The sequence below is a fragment of the Clarias gariepinus genome, chromosome 23 (assembly GCF_024256425.1).
Source record: "Clarias gariepinus isolate MV-2021 ecotype Netherlands chromosome 23, CGAR_prim_01v2, whole genome shotgun sequence".
NCBI lineage: Eukaryota > Metazoa > Chordata > Actinopteri > Siluriformes > Clariidae > Clarias > Clarias gariepinus.
Genome location: NC_071122.1, coordinates 17,519,800 through 17,545,612, shown reverse-complemented (window position 1 = coordinate 17,545,612; position 25,813 = coordinate 17,519,800). Strand labels below are relative to the sequence as shown.

The 25,813-nt window shown below is 36.4% G+C and overlaps 1 protein-coding gene across 6 annotated transcripts in view; it reads right to left on the bottom strand.

The window, feature by feature from the left end:
- The window catches only part of tfeb (transcription factor EB), a 49,620-nt gene that overhangs the window by 19,076 nt on the left and 4,731 nt on the right, over positions 1-25,813 (bottom strand). For 2 of the 6 annotated variants that reach the window (XM_053483879.1, XM_053483880.1), the window contains exon 1: positions 3,594-3,735. The exons of 2 other annotated variants lie outside the window; for them this stretch is intronic. In XM_053483879.1, the coding sequence (XP_053339854.1) occupies positions 3,594-3,624 (31 nt within the window). In that variant the 5' untranslated portion in view covers positions 3,625-3,735. 2 more of the 6 variants (XM_053483884.1, XM_053483883.1) reach the window with 2 other exon arrangements.

Genomic DNA, 25,813 nt, shown 5'->3' with positions numbered 1-25,813 from the left:
TTTCTTTAAAGGCTACTGTGCTATTGTTCTCATGATGATTGTCCAGTGCTCATCCCAGGAATTTATATACGTATACTCATAACAGCTTTTTAACACACTTAGTGCTATCTGACTTTACAGTACACAGTTACAGGAAAATAGTAATAATTTATAACCCCCTATCCAGTGTAAACCAAAAAAGTTCCTTTTTTAGTCTGGTTCCTCTCATGTTTTTTCTTTTCTTCATCTTGTATCAGTTTCCAGAGCTTTTCCTCACCATTGTCACCTCTGGCTTGCTCATTATGGATCTAAAGTTACTGTACATTCTGATTTTTGGAACAATATACTGACAAAAAATAAATTACAGTTAAATTGAATACAGGTTATCTTAGCTAGTGGGCTGTTGGCAGCAAAATTTATATTCTGTATAAATTATGCCTTTTTATCATGGTTTTATTGTTAAAAGTTATATTTTATACTATATTTGGCTGCTGCAATTGGTGAGCTAAGCACTGCAAAATGCTATAAAATACAATTTACTTTCAATTTCTGATGATAAACAGAAGTTGCTCAAAGCTCTGTTATCAACGTCTAATCAATTTCTAACATCACGTCCCATGATAGAAGTTCCCCGAATGATGTAGCTGTCATGTGCCGTGGAGTCATACCACTGGAAACGCCCATCCGAGAACCGACGATCCCACTACGGGCTTCAACCTCCTTATATATATAGACATATAAAAACACATAAACATCACATTGCATATGATTCTTATCGACTTCTGTTTTTACACTATGTGAAGCAAGTCAGTTATGTCCTCATATTATACCAAATAGAGAAGTGCACTTTTGCAAGCCAGCCAGTTTCATTTTTCTGTAAAAGACTGATTGAAATTAAGTAAAAACTTCAGATGGGAAATCTCTCCAAACTTCATTAAAGAAAAGCCTCATTAATAGAAATATAAAAAAAAAAAATTAACTAATAATGAAGTAAAATCTAAAATTATCTAAAATTAACAGCACATTATTAAGCCATGGTTCACACCACAGGAGTAGCACTTCTACTTGAGTGTTGATCAAAATACTACTGGGGCAATCCAAAAAAAATTCCCAAGGTAAACCTGAGGTTTCAGTTCCAGTCTGTTCTCAACAACGCACTACAAAAGGAACTTCCAGAGACAAATGCATTATGAATTATGAATATTATAGAATATGGTAGAGATTTAGCATCTATATTATTTATTGTGCTGCCATAATTTACCATTTTTAAAAAATCAATTCAAATGCACTTACTACATTCTTTCTTCTTTTTTAAATGCTTTTTGTTCAATGTCACTCTATTTTATACACATAAATATTGACATTGCTATATATCAGAAATACCTTTTGGCAAAATTTCCCCTAATTTTGCGCTTTTTCCTCAAGATCAAGACAAAACATTCTTTTTTATGGTCCATCACCAAAATCAATTAGTGGCTTGGAGGTTAAAAACGCAACAAAGTGATAATACAAAGACGACAATAAAAGGGCTCGCCAGTTCCATCTAAGGCCTACCTACTTATTGTGATCATGGGACTTGCTCATGCTCATGTTCACTTACAGTAAAGATTAAGTTGGATTAAAATGAGGTGTATGTAATGCATGTGTAATTTTATTTGCAACTTCCTCCCGTTCTTTATGAAGACACACCTATCACTTATCCATCAAAATCGATCATAGTTATCAACACTGGGATATTTATACACTATCGTGAAAAAAAAGGAAATCACGTCACTATTTGGGGCGTGTTACAGTAACATTTTGGAAAATGGATTGACTGATGGATTATGGTTTCATTATTTATGTCCATCCATAATTCAAGCTGACGTCTCTGAGCGATGGCTGGTGCAATGACCTTTAAATTCATGCCAGCGGGCATTGCTGTACGGAAAGGTATGCTGCTGAAGGCCCCAACCTCTAGCAGCCCACAGGCACTTACACACACCTAATCTTACACTACAGGCAATTTGGAAATGTCAATCAGGGTACAAAGCACACAGTGTCTTTTAAATGTGTAAGGAAACTAGTGTACCTGGAGGAGAACCACCAAGCACAAGAAGAACATGCAAACTCCATGCACGCAGGCAGCAGACAAGAACCCCCAACTGTGTAAGGGTGACAGGGCTAACCACCAAGCCATCCGACATGTGACTATTCTGAGACTACATCTTTCTCTGCCTTTGTTTGCTTAAAAGGGAATATTTCCATGTACAGAAACAATGCAGTCATGCATCTTTAATTAGACTTGCATTCAAAACCAAATCTCAGTCTCTGCACTGCTACTGTATAGTATACAGAACATTGCTAGAGAGCACCAATGCTTTCTGACCTCTCGCGACACTACATTTTACTAATTAAATTTTGATTCCTTGCCTCGAAGCAAAGAGCCTTTGTTTACTGTGCCTCAAATTAGCTGATGAATCGCTGCCATTTTTAAAACTCATGTTATGTCTAAAACTGAGCTCTAAATCCACATTTCATTATATCCCTAAACAACACACGAGCATAACCCTAACAAAACACATAAAACCCTTGGAAAACGTCCTGGATTGCTTACAGAGGCCTGGTTCAATGGTGCGTTCTCTACCGCTTTTGTGTGTCGCTATTTATTTGTCTCACAGGCCGAGGCCACAATTATCTCTTTGTGCAAAAAAATTACTGAAAGTGATCCGGGTGTCACTACGCTACATTGAGCCTTCTGTCTCCTTGCGCTACGCTGGGGACAGCCTAACAACTGGGGAAAAAAGAGACCCGCGGTATGAGAGGTGACGGTTTCAGAAAAGGTAGCGGTGTAGGTGTTCGGAGGCCTGCACGATTTCACACTCACGGCTCCTGACAGAGGCTAATAACCCTGCAACAGCTGCATGGCAACAATAGCATGTGGCTTATTTTTAGAGGTGCACTTACCACAGGGAGGATAGCTAGAGTTACATGGGATAAAATGTAAGAGTAACTTGACATTAATCGTATAAACACACCGTTTTAACACCTACAGGCTTGAACCAGAAATGATTAAAATTCTTAATTAGGGTATATTTAAAATAGTCCTCAATAAATCATTCATACAAAAGAAGAAAAAAAAAAACAAGGTAACAAGTAGTCAAGATAGTTTATCAAGATATAGCTGTCCTCAGGAGGGGAGTACATTTTATGTATTTGTTCCACATGTATGACTGCGCAAATAACAGCTGAGGCTCAGCAGTTAAGGAATGGTCTAGGACTAGTGATCCGAAGGTTGTGGGTTCAAGCCCCAGCCATTGATGGGCTCTTGATCAATGGTCTTACCTCTAGCTACATAAAGGGCTCTAACACAGGCAAAAAGACTATTACTTCAACTGTGCTGTACCGCATATATAACAAATAAAGGCTGCTTCTTCACATGCATTAGACATTTCCATACGCATATAATGAGATGACATATGACCTGCGCCATAACCTGTACAGTACATCAATAACGTGTTATGAAGATTTATGAACTGCAACAGTAATATGACTTCATTACATTAATTCTTTATCTTTTGTCTCATAACAGTTTTCACAAATAACAGTGATAAAAGATGCCCTGGTTAACCTACCTGGCCTTGTGTATTCAAGAGTTCCAGCCATGCCTCATATCAGATTCAAAGTTTTGTAACAACTCCCAAAAATAAAGCATTAAAAAACAAAAGTCACAAATTGAATCCTACGTGTGTCACAGTGAAAGCTCTCTACCGAGACGTGTACCTCAGATCAGTTCGCTGTCTAAATGGACATCACAATGAGCATTGATATCGGCACTGCTCGGTTTAACGGCGCCGGAGCTGGTGGCGGCAGCCACTCTCCTCGTGAGACTGAGGAAGAATAAGACCTACAGGAAAAGCCTTAGTCATGCACGAAGCCCTGTTGTCCAGCGTCTACAACTCCCTTCTTCCCCCGCCTCCACTTCCCCTAAATTACACAAGAGATGTTTGGAAGTCTCGGAGAGGAACAACGGCCCTTAGTGTCCCTATTCCCTCTCCTAGAGCGATGTTCTCTTCTACTTGTCTTAGGGAACTAGTGTGGCTGTGGTGGGCGTCTGCTGAATCAGTCGGCCCGAATGGATGAGCACTTCGTTTGCGTTGGATGAGTGTTTACACAAACTTAGCATATCGGACTTATTGTAACAGCCCATAAATCACATCCAGGCGTATTTTACAGTAATGTTTTTTTTTAATATACATAACTGCGGTTTATTAATGAATATAGGTGAATCAAGAGCAGGGGAGGTGACCTTGTTTGCCTTGGAAAGAGACAAAACGTGTGAAAAAAACGAGGAAGCTACAACCACAGAATTACACACGGTGATACATATAAATGTCATCCATATTGCTCCTCCTGATTCAGGGCCTCTGTGTGAACCCTAACATTAATTTAAACTAATGTGTAGATATCTTGGTTAAGATAATTATATGAAAGACAACTGCAGTTAATTTGGAGGGAAAAATAATGATAATTAAAATTAATAATAATGATTTTATATATATATATATATATATATATATATATATATATAATAATCTAGACTATGCATGTCACGTGTACAAATCTGCTCCAGAACACAAGATTTATTATATTTTAGGAAACCAGGACGAGACTCATTAGCAGCTTTAAAGATACAGCGTGTGGACATGACGTAACACACACAACATTTTTTTTTTTTGCTCTGCTTGTTTTTGGGTCAGGAACAATCACCTTGGTGAAAACTACTTCCTTTAATAACAGTCCTATAAATAATGTATTGCTCATGAATAATGTCAATTTAAATAAAACTCGGGTTATAAAGGGGGAAAGATCAGCAACACAAATGAAGCTGGCTTCAGGTGAACTTGTTCATAAATTATTCACCGGAGCATGACATTTCATATTCATGAAAGCCCTGTTATTTCAAACATTTTCTTCCTGAGTTTGTATAAAAAGAATAACTATTCGAACCCTCAGCTGGCTTCAAATCAAATGCATTGGGAATGAGTTACTACTAATTGTAGTTAGTGCTACAATTACACCCACAAACGCTTGTAAAAACCAGTCACTTCGTATTAAATAGGATTAAAAATTACAAGATAAAGAAAAAAAGAAAGACAGCAAAAATATATTTAAATGAAAACAAATAAGAGCTCTTGTTTGATTTACAAAAAAAGGAAATGTAGAATAGGAGGACAAGATGCAATGACTCAGCTGGCACATATGTCAGTTCTGCAGACACGGCATCTTGTTGTAATATTGTGTAAGACTCTTTGGCCAAGTGATAAAATACTGACCTAATACGGAATGTCTCGTGTATCTATAACAGGCCATACCAGCCCCCGGCGCTCTGCATGCCGTCATCAGCTTCTGCCTGAAAACATCAGGTTTCCATATGACCTTTAAACTCCTAATTTTTAAACACGGTATCATAGAGAGTGCGGTGGTGTGAGGGAGGACGAACTGTGTCAGCTTAAAGAGTGTGTAGGTCTCAGAGATTTGGGCTGAGAATTTTTTTATTAGTCAATTAAAAAGCATTTTTTTATGTCACTTTTTTTCCAGCAACTTTACTCCTGTTCTCTCCTTTGTTGCTAAATTGCTTAACGATATCCTTTCATTGTCAGTGACATAAGTCATAAAAACTTCTACTTCTTTGTCCGGAAATTTTCCTTTTTAGTGCTTTGCCTACATTTTGGCGTAGATTTTCCGTTTGAGTTTTATGCCGTTTTAGTAGATAAATGAGTTTTGGCATTCGTCAATGTGCACTATAGTGTTAAACGTTTGTAGAGTTCTAACCAATCACACCCGTATGTCCCTTTTGAACACCCTATTTCAGATTTAATCCCCCAGAACCGTAATATACTGTATAGTGGTTCACAGACATTTGGTCTTATTGTACACAAATCTAATCAGCATTACCAAACCTTTCTTTTTTTTTACTAAGTTTGCATGTAAAAGAAACTTGTTCTGGGGTATCTGTCTGAAAAGTTTGGGAACTCCCACATTGAAAAAAAAAAAAAAAAAACGTGGGTCATTAAAGGTCACTTCTAATAAACAAGTATTTTCGTGACTGTGTAAGCTGACTCACTGTCAGCCGGTGGTGACTTGGGTGTTTCTGTGGTATACTGAAACCTAAAGGAAGTCGTGCTGCCTCTTGTCCCTGGTGACATTTTAAAGATGGTGAAGCAGGCCTAATTATTATGCAAGACAGGAAGCATCTGTGTTGCCAGGTTGAGAACCAAACACACTACAGCATGTATTTAACTGTAATTAACTGATATTAACAAGCTATTTGACAAGCCTTCTCTCTAGCTTCGGTTAGACACTAGATCACTCACTAATTTCATAAAATCAAGAATATGTGAGGTTTTTATGAGGGACTATAATAAACATGAGGAAGCGCAATTCAGAAGCCTGTTATACAGATTAGACTATGTCATGCGTTTTGAGAAGTAATTAATGTTAGTAATACCGAAATGACCAAATACACAAGTAGTTTCTATTTCTATTCATAACGTAATACATTATGATAAAGCATAATTACAGAGGAAACACATTACTGTGCAACTCTTGAGCCGCATTTTGAACAAATGTACAAATGTTTTACTGTTATATGTGCCTAGGGATACAATAAAAAATTTGCTTGGCACCTCAGCAGCAACCTCATTTCCCTTCTTATTTCCTGTCTCATCCTCATTTCTCATCTGATCCAATCATTCCGCATTCAGTATCACCAGTATACTAATCACCATCCTGATCATCTGTCATCATCTCAACTTTTTTCTCACGCCTTACGTTTGATGATTTTTATGCTTGAATGATTCAGAGGACACTGTAAGACTAAACAAACATTTTTAAAAAACTTTCTGCCCTGACAATCAAAGACAAAAACTGCACTGACAATCAAAGACAAAAAAAAAACCTTCAGGAAGCCTGGAGAACTATTCCTCAAGATTATATAAAAAATACAAGAAAGTCTGTCTGTTTGGAAGTAAAATATGAAGAAATGAGTGGTGGCGCAAGACTTTTGCTCAGTACTGCATAACGTACAGATAAATTCATCAAATAAATGTTTGATGATAATCAGTTATAGTACTAAATGTATTCAAAAGGCACAAGTACACAGGTGGAACTGAAAATGCCATAAAAATATTTCTATTCACTAATTAAATTTTTTACATGTTTAAAAAAGATCTCAGAGATATTAGATGTACCAGGATATTCCATACAAATTTGTGCAGAGATAAACGTGTGTAGTATAATGAGATAATCATCACTACTTAAAATTACAATATTATGATATTAAGTGAAGTTTCTTACATACTATTTTCTATAACCAAATTACGAACCATTGTAAGTAGGAGTGCCGCAAATTCACTATTAATGCTTATAATGCAATAAGCCATGTGAAGAGTCGAATATGATGTGAATTGACATCTAAAATGATGGTATGAAATCCCCAATGTTAAGAGACCTGTTTCCGACAACCCCATCCCTTCCTCTCCATCTCAAATTGTTGATTCTTTTGTGGGCTTAGAGGATTTGAGGTTATAAACAGCAAAACGAATCTGTTTATCAATAGTTTATTCATTTTTAAACATAAAAACAAAAAAAAAATCAAGGTGCCTCTCCAGCCCCCTAAAAAAATCAATAAAGTACTTAATTAATAAAGAAATTAATTAATTAATTAACTAGAGCTGGGACAAAATCAATTCAGTTATGAATCAGGAAACGCAACAGTGACTCTAAAACTGATTTTTAAACGATTTATTGCATTTATAATAGAGATGCACTGATCAATCAGCTCGTGATTGGAACTGTCTGGATTTCAGCTTGATCTGCTATCACCAAGCCTGTGCCAACAGAAACCTATTTTCATGGTGATACAATACCAAAGGTTGGGCACATTAAAATCCTCCAATCTCCCTGTTTCTCCAAACGATGTGAACGAATCCCATCACATATTCTTACACCGGTCATAAAACATGGCACAAATTGGCACACTAATACAGTGGTCTCAAAACACTTATATCAGAAGCAGCACGTGCCTGTGTTAGAAACCGGGTTTGGGGGACTTAGGTGGTACAACATTACTGTTTCTTTAAAATCCTGGTGGTGCACTCTAAACTATTCACACACTGGTATCCGATGTGGAAGGACTGAATTATTAGCTAAGATTTTTAAAAAAGTAATAATTATGTTGAATGACATAATAATTAAATTTTTTCGTTAAATGTTAAACTCTTGTACTGAAGTTAGATTGTATTGTTTAAATGCTGCCCATGTATAACTACTGCTATAAGGAACCGGCTACATTTAATAACTCAGTTGTTCAATTCAGTTGTGACACTGTTAAATAAAATTAAGTTATGTCTATTTTTATGGCTTAAGCCCCTAATATTGTAAGAAAATAAGAAAAGAATGTAATACCAGACCTGGATATTTAAAATTTTTTAATTATATAAATCTTACAGAATATTAATTTAATCTGCGTCTAGGTATCGTGATAATATCGTAACGGGTGGTGACTGGTGCTTCCCATGTCTAAAATAAAAGGGTGTGTGCATTTTCCAATTTTGTACAAATCAAAAATTTAAAAAATTATTGGGAGAAAAAAACCTGATAACTAGCCCTTACATCACATTTTGTGTAGCAGCTTGACCCAAAGGTTTTTACTTGCTTCTACCTGAGAACATTTTCATGGAATTTCATGCCGTTTAAGAAAGCCAAGTATGTAATCCTGTGAGGAACTGTACTTAAACTAGCCTAAAAGCAGGGTTTACAGTATTTAGTTGCACTGGGCTTTTTTGTCTGGCTTTTACACATATATCTTCAAAAGCGGAAAAGAGGAAAATGATCTTCTTTAAGCTGAACACAAGCATAACTTCACTTTTTACATCACCCTCTCGAATACATTCGTACTGTATGTAACAAAAGAATACACATGAATTTACATTATGTATGAGTGCACAAGATAACTGTTTTTAAAATACCTATAAAAATATACAATTGATTAGGTTAATACAGTAGATATGCAAAAGTATTAAGCCAAATTAAAAATAATTAACCAAAACATCCTAAAATAATAATAATATTATTATTATTGTTATTATTAATATTATTATGGGCATTTTAAATGCCTGATCCATGATCAAAGCCACTTAGATTAGTTTACAGAAAAATACTTATATGCCAAATAAGCTGTATGTATTTTGTTATAGAAAATGAGCATATTTTGAGTAAAGGTTTAAATGATCATGGAATTAAAATAGGTCAAGAGATGTCTCATGCTTATGTTACATTCTAGTGCACTACCAAAATATCTTGTTAAAATTTTGATTGCATCGGCACTGACCAATGTGGCATTGAGCAATAGGTTATTACAAACAGTAACCAAGGTTACGATCACATTACAAGCCACATTGCTTAATTCCGTTTTGTTTTGTTTTTTGATCAGTTTGGTTTTTCATGTCATAACAATTCACATTCATAATTACAAGTGGCATTGATGTGGATGCGTCTGTCCTCTGAATCTGCACGCATTTGTGCCATCTGGGCTTTAATATGTCATGAATTTGTGTGACCACTCATTCATTTCAAACAATGGCATTAATTTTGGCCCAAAAAAAAGCTTGTAATTTGGCTCTGGAGGACGGCAAACAGTTAGCCAGCTGTATTTGTTGAGGTCCAGAAGAAAGAAGAAAGAGGGACGTAAGCAAACACCCAATACATGCGCCGAGGTAAGAGCCCTGACAGTGTAATGGAAACGTATGCAATCTAGGACCATATATGAAAGTGTCTTAGATCCAATCTGAAAAACATCGCTTTGTGCATTTAGACAGACATAAAAAGATAAGAACTGTCTCGCATTAGGGTAAAACAATTGGAATTGAGTTACTTTAAGCTGGTTAATGCGCACATACCCATAGAGCTCAGAGCATTAAGGTGAAGAACGCACTAGATGCGGTGCCCAAGCAATCTCATGGCACAGGCACACGCAAACACCTTAAACTTAATCAATTTAGCCATTTCTGATATCTAAACTATTATAAATATAGTAAATTTTGTTATTTGTTTATCTAGGATTATTGTTTTGGTAGAAAGTCAAGTTAGTTGTAGAGCTCCATGGAAACACATTTTCCACTTTCAAATCAGATAATGTTAAAGATTTAAAAGCCCGCCCCAAATCCTTAGTGCTGCTAAGAAACCATGCTTCTTGAAGAGCTGCTGTTTAACTGTAGTTCATCAGAGGGTTACCTCTTTTGGCTTCCTTAAATAGCATAAAAAAAGAAAGTTCTTCAAGCAAAAAGGTAAGAAATGTCACCTGCCCACTGAACATGCTACATGTTTTTAATGCTTGACGTTATGTGACATTTTAAAAAAAAATGACACAGTTATTAGGAAAAAAAGATCAAAATGGCAATATTTACCTGTGTAATTATCTAAAAGGCTGCAGTTTATTACAGGTAACATATGCACACTGGTCTGGAATTTATGCAGAGTTTGTTTGATAAATATGTTAAAATACCAAAAAAAATCGGATTGCGAGTAACGCAATTTGCGAGTATTGAAAAACAATTTGACCTGGAAAACGAGAAAGTTGAGCAACAACTCAGTTGAAACAACTGAGCCAATGTTTTTTCTCTCTCTTGCGGGATTGTGGGTAATTGTGTGGCGTCTCCCCTGCTGGGTCTTAGTGCGCGTCTCTCACTGGTATAAACATCTGTGCACGCTGTACTGTTTACTATAACACTGTGTATAACTACGTGTGTGCGTAAAACATTTTATTTTGTGTCTGTATGTGTGTGTATACAGCGCGTTTAAAGCAAGTCTTATTAGAGAGGTTAAAGATCCATTTTCTCTCTCTGTATCAGCCTGCTCTTTGTGTCTGTATGCGCGTGCCTCATTGGACACAGACACACACAGACACACTCACACACACACACACACACTCTTTCTCTCTGCTCTATACAGAAACACAGCACTGTCGCGTTTCTTTTTTAAGGTAAAGTGCAGGTTAATTTGTTTTATTTTTACTTTACAGCAGTGATTCCGTTAGTGTGTCGCTTAATCAAATGTTATTAAAGGGATTTTTTGTTTATTTTTCCGATAAAACAGTGTTTCCGCTGTGTGCGTGCATGTGTGTGAAAAGTGTGGAGGAAGTGGAAAGGGGGAGGGGCTTCTTACTTTAGCTTCACACTGTATGTGTAACTGCAGGAGCACTTACATTTGGCCACACACACACATAAATAGCACCTGCGCGCACAAACGGAAACGGGATTTACTTTTCCTTTTTTTTTTAAGGTTAAATGCAGGTTAATTTTTTTATTTTACTTTATATTTTGTGTTAATTATTTTTATGTATTTATTTTTCGGGGCTGTATGCATAATTTTGTATGCAAATTATGCTCGTAATCCAAAGTTTCACTGTATATTTATATACTATATATATATATATATATATATATATATATATATATATATATATACACACACACACATATATATATATATATATATATATATATATATATATATATATATATATATATATATATATATATATATAGGAACATTCTTGGGTTGTGAAACAAAACATCAGAGTTTCCATTATTTGTTATAATGAAATTTACTTTATATACAATTCAAATATACTAATGCAATAAATATTGGAAAATGTGTTGTTTGATTTTTTTTTAATGAAAAATGAATAAAGAAAGAGAGTTTATTTGCTATGTTCACCTTTTGAAAAAAAATAAAAATAAATATTATGGTTATGTCTACAATAAATTGTCAAATGTGACGCTTCAAAGATGATATTGATGATGAGCATCATTAAGAAAGCTATTATATTCTCAGTTTTTGTACCTGGTGAAAAAGAATTCTGCAACCTGTGTTCACTTTTATCTACTGGGTCTCTGGCTGAGGCAGGAGCACTTACATTTGGCCATCTAACCAATCACAAATCAGACTAAATTCTTGTAACCATAACTTCGATACATTTCTTCTAAGCATTTTTAGTTATTCGTTATTGCACCTATTAGATTGCTTAGTTGCTGACGTAATGGCTGTCTTTTGCGAACCACCAAGCGTGGAAGGCACATGTCGTGGTCACAGTTAGAATCAATGATGACTGATACCATCATGGAACGTTACTAACGTAAATCTGGTAACAGATTAAGATCACCCCGACTATAGTGGTAAAGTTGGTGAACTGTGGTGGAGATGGAGATAACGTTATACAGTACACCCGTGGCCTTGCACGAAATGTGTACGTGCTTTGGATTAACATTCTTAGTATCTTAGTAATAAGCCTGTTCAGATGTAATGTTGCTGATTAGCCTAACTTACAAAGCAGATTTTTAATTACACTGATTTTTAAAATACATTTTTAAATTTAAATAAAAAAATTTAAATAAATTTGATGTTTAAGAAGTTGTGAGGAGGCTGATATATTCACTTACTCACTCATCTTCTATACTGCTTTATCCTGTATTCATCGTTGCAGGGACCTGGAGCCTATCCTACGGAGGTTTAGGGCATGAGGACAGGGTGCCAATCCATTGCAGGGTACACACACATACACACCTCATACAGTATGGGCAATTTGGAAACACCAATCAACCTAACCTACATATCTTTGAACTGTGGGAGGAAACCGGAGTACCCGGAGGAAACCCGCGAAGCACGGGGAGAACATGCAAACTCCATGCACATAGATACAGGAATCAAACCCGGACCCTGGAGGTGCAAGGCAACAGTGCTGCTGATAAATATATTTTTTTTTATAAGGAACTCACAATAAAGATCATAATCAAAATTCTAACTGCTTACAGTTTTTTACCCTTACTTCCAATAGTTTACAATATACAATACATTTACTTAATAATAAGATAATAAAATAGTAAATAATAATAAAATTCATTTAATACTTAACTACAATAAATATCATATACTTTAAAACTTTTACTAAAGTTAAATTGTAAAAGGTAACTTTAACTTCTACCAAAGTCATTTTCTGATATTTGATACTTTTCTTTTTACTTTTATATTAGACTTTTTTAAAGAAGATTGAAGTCAACGTTGCATGCAACGTCTGAAAATAATTAAAGAGGATATGCTTGATGTAAAATATTGGCATCTTTATTAGAAAAAATGCAATACTTGTGAAAATAATTTTTGTAACATAGGGTTGTGCTGCATTTTTTTTCAGTTTATGACTGCGAGCCGCAAATAAATGCACATTTAAGAGAGATTTCACATCTGCGTTACAGCCTGCATAATTCACACTAAATACCATTAGGGTACGTTGCTTGAGAAGCAGCTTAAGTGTTCACTTTAAGAACATCTACTGATGTCCTCTCAAAACGACAGAAGCATTATCCTACTGTTAAAAGAAAAGATCAGTAAAGAGGCACATTAGTGTAACTGCCAGGTGAAAATACCAGGTGAAAGAGCAAAATCTCATTGCTTCTCTGTTGTAATTCCACAGGGTGTTAGTGCGTAGGCATTTTCCCTGAGGTTGGGTGCAGCTCAGAGGTCACACAAGCGCTAGCTTAACCTCTTAGTTCATGCTAGCTAGTGAAAATACAATGCTGAGAACAAAACTACCACAATCTGGCAAAAAAAGCCTACAAAGCTTAAATACATAGAATAAATATAGAGAAACATAGCTTCAGCTTGCATTTTGCAACTGGGTAATAATACAAATTTGCACAGGAAATTATAATGTCACCAGGTTAACCAGCTATAGTGGGGTGAGATATTGTAACTGTTCACATCAAATATATGGTGAGCATGAAGTACATCTTGTTTTAAATATTAAACCTTGTGGCACTCTTTGCAATTTTATAATTACACAGTGGCGTAGTGGTTATCACTGTGGCCTCGCACCTGCAGGGCCGAGGGTTTGATTTCTGTCTTGGTTCTGTGTGTGTGGAGTTTTCATGTTCTTTCCACGCTTGGTGGGTTTCCTCCAGGTACTCCGGTTTCCTCCCACAGTCCAAAGACATGCAGATTAATTAGGCTGATTGGCATTTCCAAATTCCCCATAGTGTGTGATTAAATGTGTGCTTGTGTGCCCTGTGATGGATTATCAAGCCGTTCAGGGTGTACACAGCCCTTATGCTCAGAGTCCCCTGGGATAATAATTACATTATTACATAATAATTGCATTCAAAGTGCAGGTGTATCATTAAAGGAGGATAACCCTATCCCTAATTGTTTTGTTGGCATGAATATTTCTCTGATAACAGACGATGATAACAGATGAAAACTGATGGACAGTAGGTTACACATATAATGCAGAAAAAAACATTTTCAGACCCTTGACCCTTTTTTCTACATTTTATATTACACACATAAAATGTATTCTAATAGTTTTTTCCATCATCATTCTACACAAAATGTTCCACAGCGACAAAGTAAAAAAAAATGTGTTTATAGTATTTTGTTAATTTATTAAAAATTAAAAACTGAAGTATCCCATGTTCATAAGTATTCAGACCCATCACTTTTATACTCAGTTACAGTAAAGCAGCTTTGGAAGCAAACAAATGTCTGCTTGTGAATGATGCTACAAGCTCAGCACACCTTTCTTCTGCAAGTTTCTTCCATCCTTCTTGGCAGAATCATTTAACCCGCTAACTTGGGAACAGCAGAGTGCTCTTTTGCCTTCGTTACATGCTGTATGTACCTCTGGCCCTTTGGTTCTGTTCAGTGGGCAGCTGTTTTGTGGGTAAAGCTTTGTTTTTGTTTACCCCTTTGTTTAGAAGCTGAGTGGGAAGCTGTTAAAAGCTAGCCACCTTGCATTTCCATTCATTCCCCCTGACCTCCCTGCAGCCTTTGACCTGACTCAGGCATATATGCACAGAAAGAGTTTTACGTAAATGCAAATCAACACAGAAAAAAGGGTCCAACACTACCGGCTGGAACAGAACGGTCCTTGTGTTTGCACACACCGAGGCCGTTTCAACGCTCTAAATTGAGACAACAATGTATTTACAGTACGGTTGTGATGCAAAGGAAGACTCGTCGGCTTCAGTGTGGGAGGCCTTGGATATGACCAAGGGGCTGTTGTGTTCCTAACAATGGCCAGAGGAGACAAGGAGAAGCACACTGAATATTTCAGGTCCCCACTCGCATACACAAGCACGCTAAGCTTCTGTTTCATTCCAATTTCCAATGCAAAATTAATGGGCTTCTTTTTTTATATTTAATTTTATATTTGCCATGTCATTACTCTTATCAGAGTGACAGATTATACACTGTAATTTACCAAGAATGGTATGTGATGGGGAGGAAACCACCACAAAAACAGGCTGAGCGACATTGCTATGATGTTTTAACACGGGTGAAAGCCGGAGCGCTGGAAGAGGAGAGCGAGCTGACAGATTTTCTTTGGAGATGAAGTCTGAGATTATAAGATAACGTGCCATATACAGTTAAATAAATGCATTTGTTACCCTTTTTGTTTTGCTGAAAAACTGATTGCAAAAAAAAAAACTATATATTTTTTTACTTACAGAACAGAATCTTACTGAATACCTTCATAGCATGGCCTAAATAATGCAGCAATTCACTCCCTAAGCACTTATCTTCATTGGCTCAGCGTCAAAAGATTGATGGCCCGCTCTCGTGTCAAATTATGTAAAACTGCCAAATGTATTTACGTTTGGTCTTATTAAGGGGATTAAACGTTCAATCAAATTTAAACCTCTTACGCAGTTAACAAGTTAACAGTCAGTGGAACCAAAAAAAAAATCGTCACATGATCTAAAACACAAAATATGGCCATTAACAGATATGTTAATGCAAGGAAAATTATGGGTTTTAAAATCAGCAACAAGCAAAAACTAAAAAACAAAAATTAAAAGAAATATTACTCTTTTACAGAAATGAAGAAGACCAGGTAAATTTTCATATTTATACCACATTCAAAAATGTAAGTTGAACTTTTTGTTTGTTAATAATATTTGAACTTAAATGTTTTAAATGAGTTATTACTTGTAGTAGGAAAGGTGTAAAAACTTTTGCATTCAACTGAACTGTGGTATTAAATGTAAACAAGGTTCTAAATTCAGAGGAGGCTGTGTAGGTAGGTGGAATTTTTCATCCTCTTGAGATAAGTGCTGCAGTCGAGTTACCACTGAAAGTGAGAAGTAAAGTTGTAAATTTGAATGGTGTCATTTTTTATGTCTGTGCATTTGAGCTACAAAGCTTGGAGGAATGCCTCCATGTTAATCTTCTGCCAGGAATAATCTAGCCAGTTAACTTGATTTGTAATGAATATTGTCCTAAAAAAATTGTCCAAAAATTCAGAGTTATAGATTTAAAACACACAAATGCTACGTTTGTTGTTCAGTATTCTGTGAAATGAACTCCAAGTAGGGCTGTACAATTTGATCAAAAATATTATGTATTTTAACATATTGCGATTTGAACTGCAATATGGAGCTATTTAGATGTCCCATTTCGTACTCAAAGTACCATAAGTCCCCTACATACGACCAAGTTCCATTCCAAGAGCTCATTTGTGAGTCCAATTTGCCTGGAAGTCCAACAAACATTGTAATAGGAACACAATTGGCTATACACAGTATATACTAGGGTAAAATGTTCTTTGGAATCAGGCCGATGGTTGAACGATACGTGTTAAAAGAACGAGCCATTCTCTCAATTATTTTCACTTTTGTTTCCATTTCTATTGCTTGGCGCTTTTTAGCAGTTCCACATTCATCGCCGCTGCTTTTACATTTGCTTCCCAACATCTTGGGCTCGTACTGAACTTGCAGAGGATGAACATTTCACGCATGTGACAATGTACACGGACATGTGATCTAACTTCTGCAATTGTTCTTTGTTTGAATATTTTCGAACAAATATCATCTTCGAAAGATGATTCATCTGGATAAGATACCCTTATCCAGACGACTTACTTTGTTGAGGATTAAGGGTCTTGCTCAAGGGCCCAACAGCAGCAACTTGGTGATGCTGGGGGTTTGAACCTGGGACCTTTTGAAAAGTGAACTACACCTAAACTACTCCTGCCCCATTATTAACAGCAAAGTCGACAATCTCAACAAAAGGATGTTTACCAAAATTTGCTCATCAATTCAAATGCTAAAAAGGAAAGCAAACACAAAAAATTTTATTATTGACAAACCATTGCGATTAATTAATCTAAAACAATTTCCTAGTTAAAAATAATAAAAAAATATTTTTAATTGTAAAAAAAAAATGAATGGTAATATGGATATGTGCAGTTATTTAAATGCAAAAGTCAGCAATTTATTACAGGTAATACACAAATAGTTAAAAAATTTATGTTGAATTTATCATTCGTTTAAGTATTTTTTTTTATACTTTTAAGGTGATAAATAAATGTTGTCAAACATCCTCTTAATGAGATCACTTGTCCAGTTATTTGCTGGTAGCTTAAATAAATAGTTGTGCCGAATTATGAGTTACGCGGCAGAATTCTGTACAAGTATTCCACACTACAATTACTTGATAACTATGAAGGTTATTTTAACAAAGGAGTGAACAAATCAACAAATAAAATCAACTATAGATTCAAAAGAATCACAAGCTAGCCCATGAGGCAAGCAACTGACTCGGATAATGAAACAAAAGTATGTAATCTAACACCAAATAAAATTTTACCCTGAAGAACGACAAGCTACCTACTGTAGCTTAGTTTGTAGTAAACAGACAAAAAAAAGAAAAAAAGTGTTACAGGAAAATGATCAATGAGGGGGTGGTCTGGTGCAACCCAATGTGACCGAGTTTTACTATTGCCACCTGAAATACAGTAGCAACCTATTTTGCTTCTAGGAAACCATAGCAAATTACCAGTTTTTATTTAAGTGTTACACAACAACAATTTTAATGTTCTGCAAAGTGGGTGAAACAAGTTACTTCCTGTTATTTCATTCCCATTTCAACCTCTTCCCCCTATAACTAAGTTAATAACACACACACTCACCCACTCACCCCCAAACACACACACACACACACACACAAAATACAGCTTGTCATGTTACTGAGAAACCACAAGGCACACTTTCTTGACAAATTTCCCATCTCTAAAAAACTTTAAGGAACCTCGGTTTGTTCTAAGATGCTGAAACCGGACAGCCTTTCCAAAGAAAACTTCACCATATCAACAATAACGTGTTTTGGGGAAAAGTCTGTTATTACATTGCATAGAACGCATTAGGGCCAATCAGAGCACTGGGGTACAGCACTGAGGTACAGCACTGGGGTACAGTACAGATTCCCATAGAGACAGAGACTCAGTTTAGCCGTAGTGTTTATTGTATAATCTGATTAAGCTTATGCTTTATTTTAAATTTAAAGTAAGAAACAAATCGTAAGGGTATAGCATCTTATTTTCTTATTTTCTGTAGTTGGGCTCCACTGGGCAAATGAAAATTACGAGAGGGGGTAAAAAAATCTGGTTATATTAAAACTTGTGTTGTCTTATCAGCGCTTTTCGTTCAAGGCTGCTGTCTCCTCAGTCACTGCTGTGCAGGTGTGAATGTGTTAATCAGTTTATTTGTAACTGTGGTACATAAATAGATGGCCCACTTGTGATATACGTGAAAGAAGAGCAGCGAGCAATGATTCATTTTGTGGCCTGGGGGTGTACCCGGAGGCGAAATACTCACCAAAGAAAGCATAAACAGAAGCGTTTGGATGTCTGCAAACAAAATGTACTCTAAGGATGAAGACATTCTAAGGAAGATGAAAGATTTTTTAAAAGAATCATTACTGGTGACAAGACATGGATTCATCACTATGAGCCTGAATGTAAACGGCATAGTGTGGAACTAAAACAACCTCAATCAACGAGCAAGAAAAAGTTCAAAAGTCAACCATCAGCTGGAAATTCGATGCTTACAGTTTTCTGGGATTCTCAAGGGCTACTACTGGAAAACTGGAACATTATCAGGAAAAAGGTTCAACAATCAACAGCGCTCGTTACAGTGAGATGCTTACTGGGCATTATTAAGAGCCGAAGCGTAAACTTAGGGTTAAACGCAGAGAACTGCTACTCAAGGGCGTTGTGACCTTGCATGAAAATGCATGTCCAACCACTTCTGCCCACACTGTCGACACTGTGTTAATGCATCCACACTATAGTCCTGATCTTGCTCCATCTGACTTTCACCTGTTGGATCACCTGAAAGCAGCCTTACAAGAGCGAAGATTCACTTCTGATTAAGAAGTTAAGACAGCGGTGCATTTATTGATGAGCAGCATTAAAAAAAATGATATATAATATGTGTACAGCATCCAGGAGTACTATATACACAGGTACTGTACATACCTACAACATCTAGTGATCTAGATCAACTTCAAATCAACACAGCTATGCACATCATCGGAAAAAAACAGAGTAAAACTTCTTACCTTTAAATGAGTGCTACATATATACAAGTATTACCTTTATATTAAATAAAATACATCAATTAACATGCATTCAATTTATAATTAAGTGAAATACTATGCATTTATTGGTTACATTTAAAAACAGTGACTATATAGTTTGCTGTTTGAGAAAGCAAATATACTTAACTCACCTGAGTCAGCTGCCTAGCATGTCTATCTGCCTTTCTAACACAACACATCCAGTTTCCCACTTCGTCTGCTGAATGTACCGCACTCAGACCTGACGTAATCTCAAACAAAAACTAGCACTTATGATATGATATTGATATTGTTGACTTTTTAAACCTGTATGAACTCCAATATTTAAATCTTTTGCTACGTGTCCTCAGTGACATCCTGCCTGTTTGAAATAACTTTTTTGAAATAATTTGTTTGAAATAACTAATTTAATAAATAAAATCACACAGCACTCGTTAAATCACTGGAATCAATCAGATCACAGCACAAACTAAACCGAACGTCTGCTACCAGATGGTATGAACATGAATGTGTGTACTGTTACATCCCTAAAATGTATGTAGTTTTACAATGCATCTAAAAAAATAATACCAGTAATAATTAAAAAAAATTATAATAACAGAAAAAACAATGTAGCACAATTTGCCAACAAAAGTCTGACTCGGTGTCAAAACTCCCTTGATCAATTGAGCACCCATGGGATGTACTGGACGAACAAGTCGCCCCAGTGGCACAAGGGGAACCTACACAATATTGGGCATGAGAGAGAGAGAGAGAAAAAGAGAGCGAGAGCGAGAGATGCTTTGCAGACTTATTGGAACTTGGAGGAGGTTGGAACTGCCAGGCAGGAGGTCTAGAGGAAGACCAAAGAGAAGATTTATGGATGCAGTGAGAGAGGACATGAAGTTAGTTGGTGTGAGAGAAGAGGATGCAGAGGATAGGGTTAGATGGAGGCAGATGATTCGCTGTGGCGACCCCTGAAAGGGAACAGCCGAAAGACAAAGAAGAAGATTCAGCAGACAAGACAAAACCCAGTGGTGTCTACAAACTGCAGCAGACATAAACACGGCCTGTGCTGGCGTTCAGACTCCAGACGCAAGAAATAAAATATACAATAAAATATCAGAGGTCCTAAAATCTGACTATGCTAAAGCATAAACACTTCATTTCAGGATGACATGAGTGACCCCTGTGCCCTGTGTTAATTTCCTAGAAGGGAAGAGCTCCTGAGAACATAAAGAGGTTAAAGCACACAAAAGTATGTCAGTACTGTAAATGCTGTTGCGATTGCTTCTACTTTAGCGTACTGCAAAGATGCAACTTCCCCTGAATCACTGGTTCTCAAAGTCTGTGATTCTATTGTATTTTTTACGATTGGGGAAAATGACTGATGATTTGATTGAAATATTTAATGCAACCCTCATTTCAAAAACTAGCTTATAAATAAAAATATCACTGAATGCACATCATACAATACAATCACTATTCAACAGTATTGGCACTCTAAATGAATATGTATGCGATGAGTAATATTGCGAGCTTTTTTTTTTTTTAATACTGTATATAAATTAAGCGCCAACTTTTTCTTAAGACTTGGCACCATCTAACAAATTTGCATTTGGCAATGTGCACACTGGGGGACGCATCAGCACTCAACCTCTTTTTGTATCTGTATATCTAACAAGACTGGAGACACTTGTGGAGGAATGCTGGCACCAGTGCTGACTGCAGAACAATGCAGAAGATGTCAGACCGTGTCACGGTCTGATGTTTTCGAAAGGGATCGAATCCCAATATGTACACTGTGAACGTTGTTTTGCTTAGAAAGGTGCCAATACTTTTAGAGTTGAATGTTAAGCAGATCGAAATCATAGCACTCCTTAGAAAAGAATAAGAGTGATGAAATGAGTGACAGAGGAAGCCTCACCCTATTTCTTGTACAGGCAAAATTCCCCATAGTCATACGGTCAGGCATAATGCAATCGACTTTAAGCAACTCTCCAGCATAAACACACAGCAACACGGCGGTGTTTCTCTTTAACCAAGCACATTATTGGAGTAACTTACACCACCAGAGGAGGACTAACCAGTAAAAATCCAATTTCAACAGCCAATAAGAACAGCTTTTGGTGTTTATTGATATATGGGGCGTCCTTTCGACTCCTTTACAGGTGTACGCCACGCCAAAACAAAGCCAGCAGGTTGGCAGTGGACCATGAGAGGATCTGTTTGCTTAGACTAAGTGGCTCAGTCATTGGCATTAGTATGTACATGTGGGGTACAAATTAAACAGGATACTGCAGCAGGGAACAAGAAGGGCAGGTTTAGGCTAGGATTGATAATTACAGCACCTAAAGCAAAGTCTAAGTGGAGGAAATGAACCGCACATACTGATTGGTGTGTGTAATGTGGTCTATTGCATGACTGAGAAGGAGGAAGGAATGAGGATTTAGCTGCTCGGAGGATGTGCAGGGTGTTACTGACAGTAGAGTCAACAAGTCACAAGCTGTTGAGGATTGCTTAGATACCCTGCATCTCTCTCTCTCTCTCTCTCTCTCTCTCTCTCTCTTTCATTTTACACTCCACTAGCTCAGAGCTCAGAGGAACCAAAAACAGGTTGCACATTTACAGGAAAAGGCTTCATTACCAACAGGGCTGTGTTAGACGTTTTGTCATAAGTTATTATTATAATCAAACATTTAAAGACATTTGAAAGAAAAGAATTTTTTTTTCTAACCTAAAACATTTAAACTGAAATCCAGACAAATAAACAGTTCTGTGCAAAGGTCTTATGAACATACAAATAATAGCAGTGTTGTCTAAATAAAAAGTTTCTACATAAAAAAAAAATACTACAAAAAGCAGTAAAGCAGTAATTAATAATAGAAAGTCAATAACTGATGTGACAACTCTTTGCTTATAATACAGTCTCAGGTGCAGTTTTGTGCAGTTTTATAAGGAAACTAGCTGCTTAGGTTTACTGAACATCCTGCAGAACCACCCACAGTCCTTCTGAGGACTTCGTTGCACCTGCTTATTTTTTCATGCATGCAAAACCCGAAAGCTTTGTTTTTTTATGTTTTTGTTTGCAAAGTGATCTTTTACATAATATACTTCTTTTTTTTTCTGGCCTACAAATTTTTTACTGTAAATGTAATTGTTTTTGCTGGAATACTAATGTTTAGAAATCGGTGTTGTTTTTTTATTCTGACTTAACAGTGAAGTCATAAAATAAACATGAATAACAATGTTTGTCAAAAAACAAACAAACACAGATGTCTAAGACTTTTAGACAGTTATGAATTTATGAATATAGAGAGAGAGAGAAAATTCCACTCACAATTGTATAGATTATAAAATTAAATATTACACAATTGTGTATAAAGTATAAGATGATAAAATAAATTTTTGAACACTTTGACATGTTTTGTTCTACTGGCATATTTCTAAAAAAAAAAAAAGGAAGAAAAAAAGAAAACATTATCTAGCCATAAAAATAGAATCATTTCCAGTTATGTATTTTTGTGACATATTTGTAAGAGGTAAATCTGATCTAAATAAAAAAAATCAAGCAAGCTATAAAAAAAAGATCATGATAGTGATTTTGCATTAAGACTATAAAAAAAAAGGGAAGCAAGTTACCTGTTATGTGATGTGAGAAGTTTCGTGTTTAGTATTAACATAGTTTGTGTGGTTTGCGTTCAACCACAAAGGTGTTGCAGTCACTCTGGCCAGTTCAGTACTGCAAAGAAACGTTATGCCTTAAATAAACATGTGAAAGTACACAGGTATGATCCTGTAATTACCTTGTCTCTGACCACCCTATTTTCGTTATTACATATGTCTTGCACATTTCGTTCGAACCCATCAACCCTGTCATGAGCTCAATACATGCATTAGAAATTCCAGTCAACATGGGAGATTGAGAAAGTCAGAATTTTACTTGACTTTCATCATAAACATGTACAGTATTAGTTTAAAGCTCGGACACAAAGTTTGGATTTATTTTCTACATTCCAAAACAATACTGAAGATTTAAAAACTATGTAATAACACATATGGAATTGGGTAATTAAGTACGAAGAAGAACAACAACAGTCAGTTGTTATTTTAAGACACGTCAGTCAGCTGTTCTGGAATATTTATTGCGAGAGCACTACTGTCAAGTGCATTTGCAAAAGTCATCAAGCACCATGATGAAACTGGCTTTAGTGTACTAATCCCTTGCCTGGAAAGCCAAAAGACCAAAACTTACCTTTGCTGCAGAGGAGACGTTCATTTAGAGTTACCAGCCTCAGAAATCACCAATTAACAAACAGCACCTCATATTAGAGCCGTCATGAAGGATTTAAAGAGCATAAGTAGCGGACACATCTCAATATTAACGGTTCAAAGGATTATTGCATATTTTGGATGGCTTTAGCATTGCTTTACAATGTAGAAAGAAATATACATCAGGAAAGACCATGGAATTAAAACGTTTGACTGGTAGCGTATGTCATGCTATATTTGGCTAGGAATGAATGTTTTGCACTAGGCTTCCTCTGGGGTAGAATGATTGTATTAAATACTATTTAATAAAAGAAAATCACAAGAATTTTGATATACTAGTTTTAATTGATTGAGTTGTCTGGTTACAACAGAGGCTCGAAATTATACATAAAAGGGTCACAAATGCACAAAGATCCCAAATACAAAGGTGTTCTATTAAGTTGAGATTGGGCCAGTTGGGCTCGGCCCTTTAGTTTCAGTAAAAAGAACTCTTAATGCTTAAGCATACCAAGACATTTTGGACAAATTTATGCTCCCAACTTTGTGGGTACAGTTTGGGGATGGCCTCTTCCTGTTTTAACTTGACTATACAACAATGCACAAAGCAAGGCCCATAAAGACATGGATGAGTGCGTTTGGTGTGAAAGAACTTGTGTCTGACCTCACAAATGCGCTTCTGGAAGAATGGTCAAACATTCCCATAAACACACTCTTAAACCTTGTGGAATTCCTTCCCAGAACAGTTAAAGCTCTGGGAAGGTTATAGCTGCAAAGGGTGGGCCGGCATCATGTTAAACCCTATTAAGAATTGGACTTACTCAAGTTCATATGCATGTGAAGGCAGGTGGGCAAATACTTTTGGCAATTTAGTGTATGTTTGTTTTTAGTGTGTAAAGGTAATGGTTTGACACATGCTCCAACCATTACCTGTACACGCTAAAGTTTGTGTGTTTGTGTTTGTCTGTTTCTGATTGGGGACACGCCAATCAGAAACAGAACGTCAGAATGTAGCCCCTCGAGATTCTCGTTGTTTGGTAATCTCCCTTTTCTAGCCTCTGATTGCCTGGAATGTAAATGTAAAGAACAGTGTTGTGATATGAGCAAGAGCAGGACAGAGAGGGTGGAAATACAGTTTGAGTGAGCGTAAAAACGACAGTATTTTAGCGTGCATGATTGAAAGTGCGGCGGCGCATGTGAGAGATTAAGTAAATTACCATAAAATCTGAGCGCAAAACACAGAGTTTTACCCTCAGGTTTTTGGCACAAAAATAACGGCAAACTACTCCAACTCGATTGAGTAAACTGACTCGTCTGTTTAGGTCTGCTTCCTTGTTAAACGTAACGTGAGTGACAGCGGAATGTCGTAAATGAGGAAGAGCGATGACAGAAATGATTGAGGCGTATGACTTAATCATTCTCTAATCTCTGGCCTGACTGGTGTATCAGTGAGTGAGTCTGATAAATGAGTGTGACTGATACGGAATCTGATACCTTCACTGTTCGGATGGAACACGCAATTTTGGCTTTTAAGTTTTAACTGTCTGGCAGATGATTTGAGATTATGCTGAAGATCTGTGAGGTAGTCCTTTTTTTATTAACCCATGAGCTAGACATAATCAACCACCAGGCTTAACAGCTGGTACTGTGTTATTGGGGGTAATGTCTCTCATTTATACCTCCAAACACACCTCTGGTCAGAAAGTTCCTTTAAGGGTTTTCTTTGTCCATGTGGTCAGCTGCAAACCTTACTCAAGCAAGGTGTCGTTTTTTATAACAAAGGCTTCTTTCTCATATGGCTGCTTTCAATCCATGGATATGTATAACTAGAGTGCAGACAGTGACATTGGTGTTCCAGGAACTTCCAGTTCATGACAGATCTGTGCTTTGATGGTTCCTGTGTTGTTCCTAATCATATAAACCAAAATCCTCTTTCAGCAGAGGATGAAAGTTCTTCCTGACCTTGGCAAAGTGTCTATATCTCTAAATAACTTGTGCTTAAATACAGTAATCTGAACTGATTTTGAAATTAAAAATTGTTTAATAATGGCCTTAAAGTCTTGTTTAGACTATTGCAAATCTGATCTTTAAGACTGACTGCCCAGACTGTTGTCTGAAAGCGATCAGGCCAGAC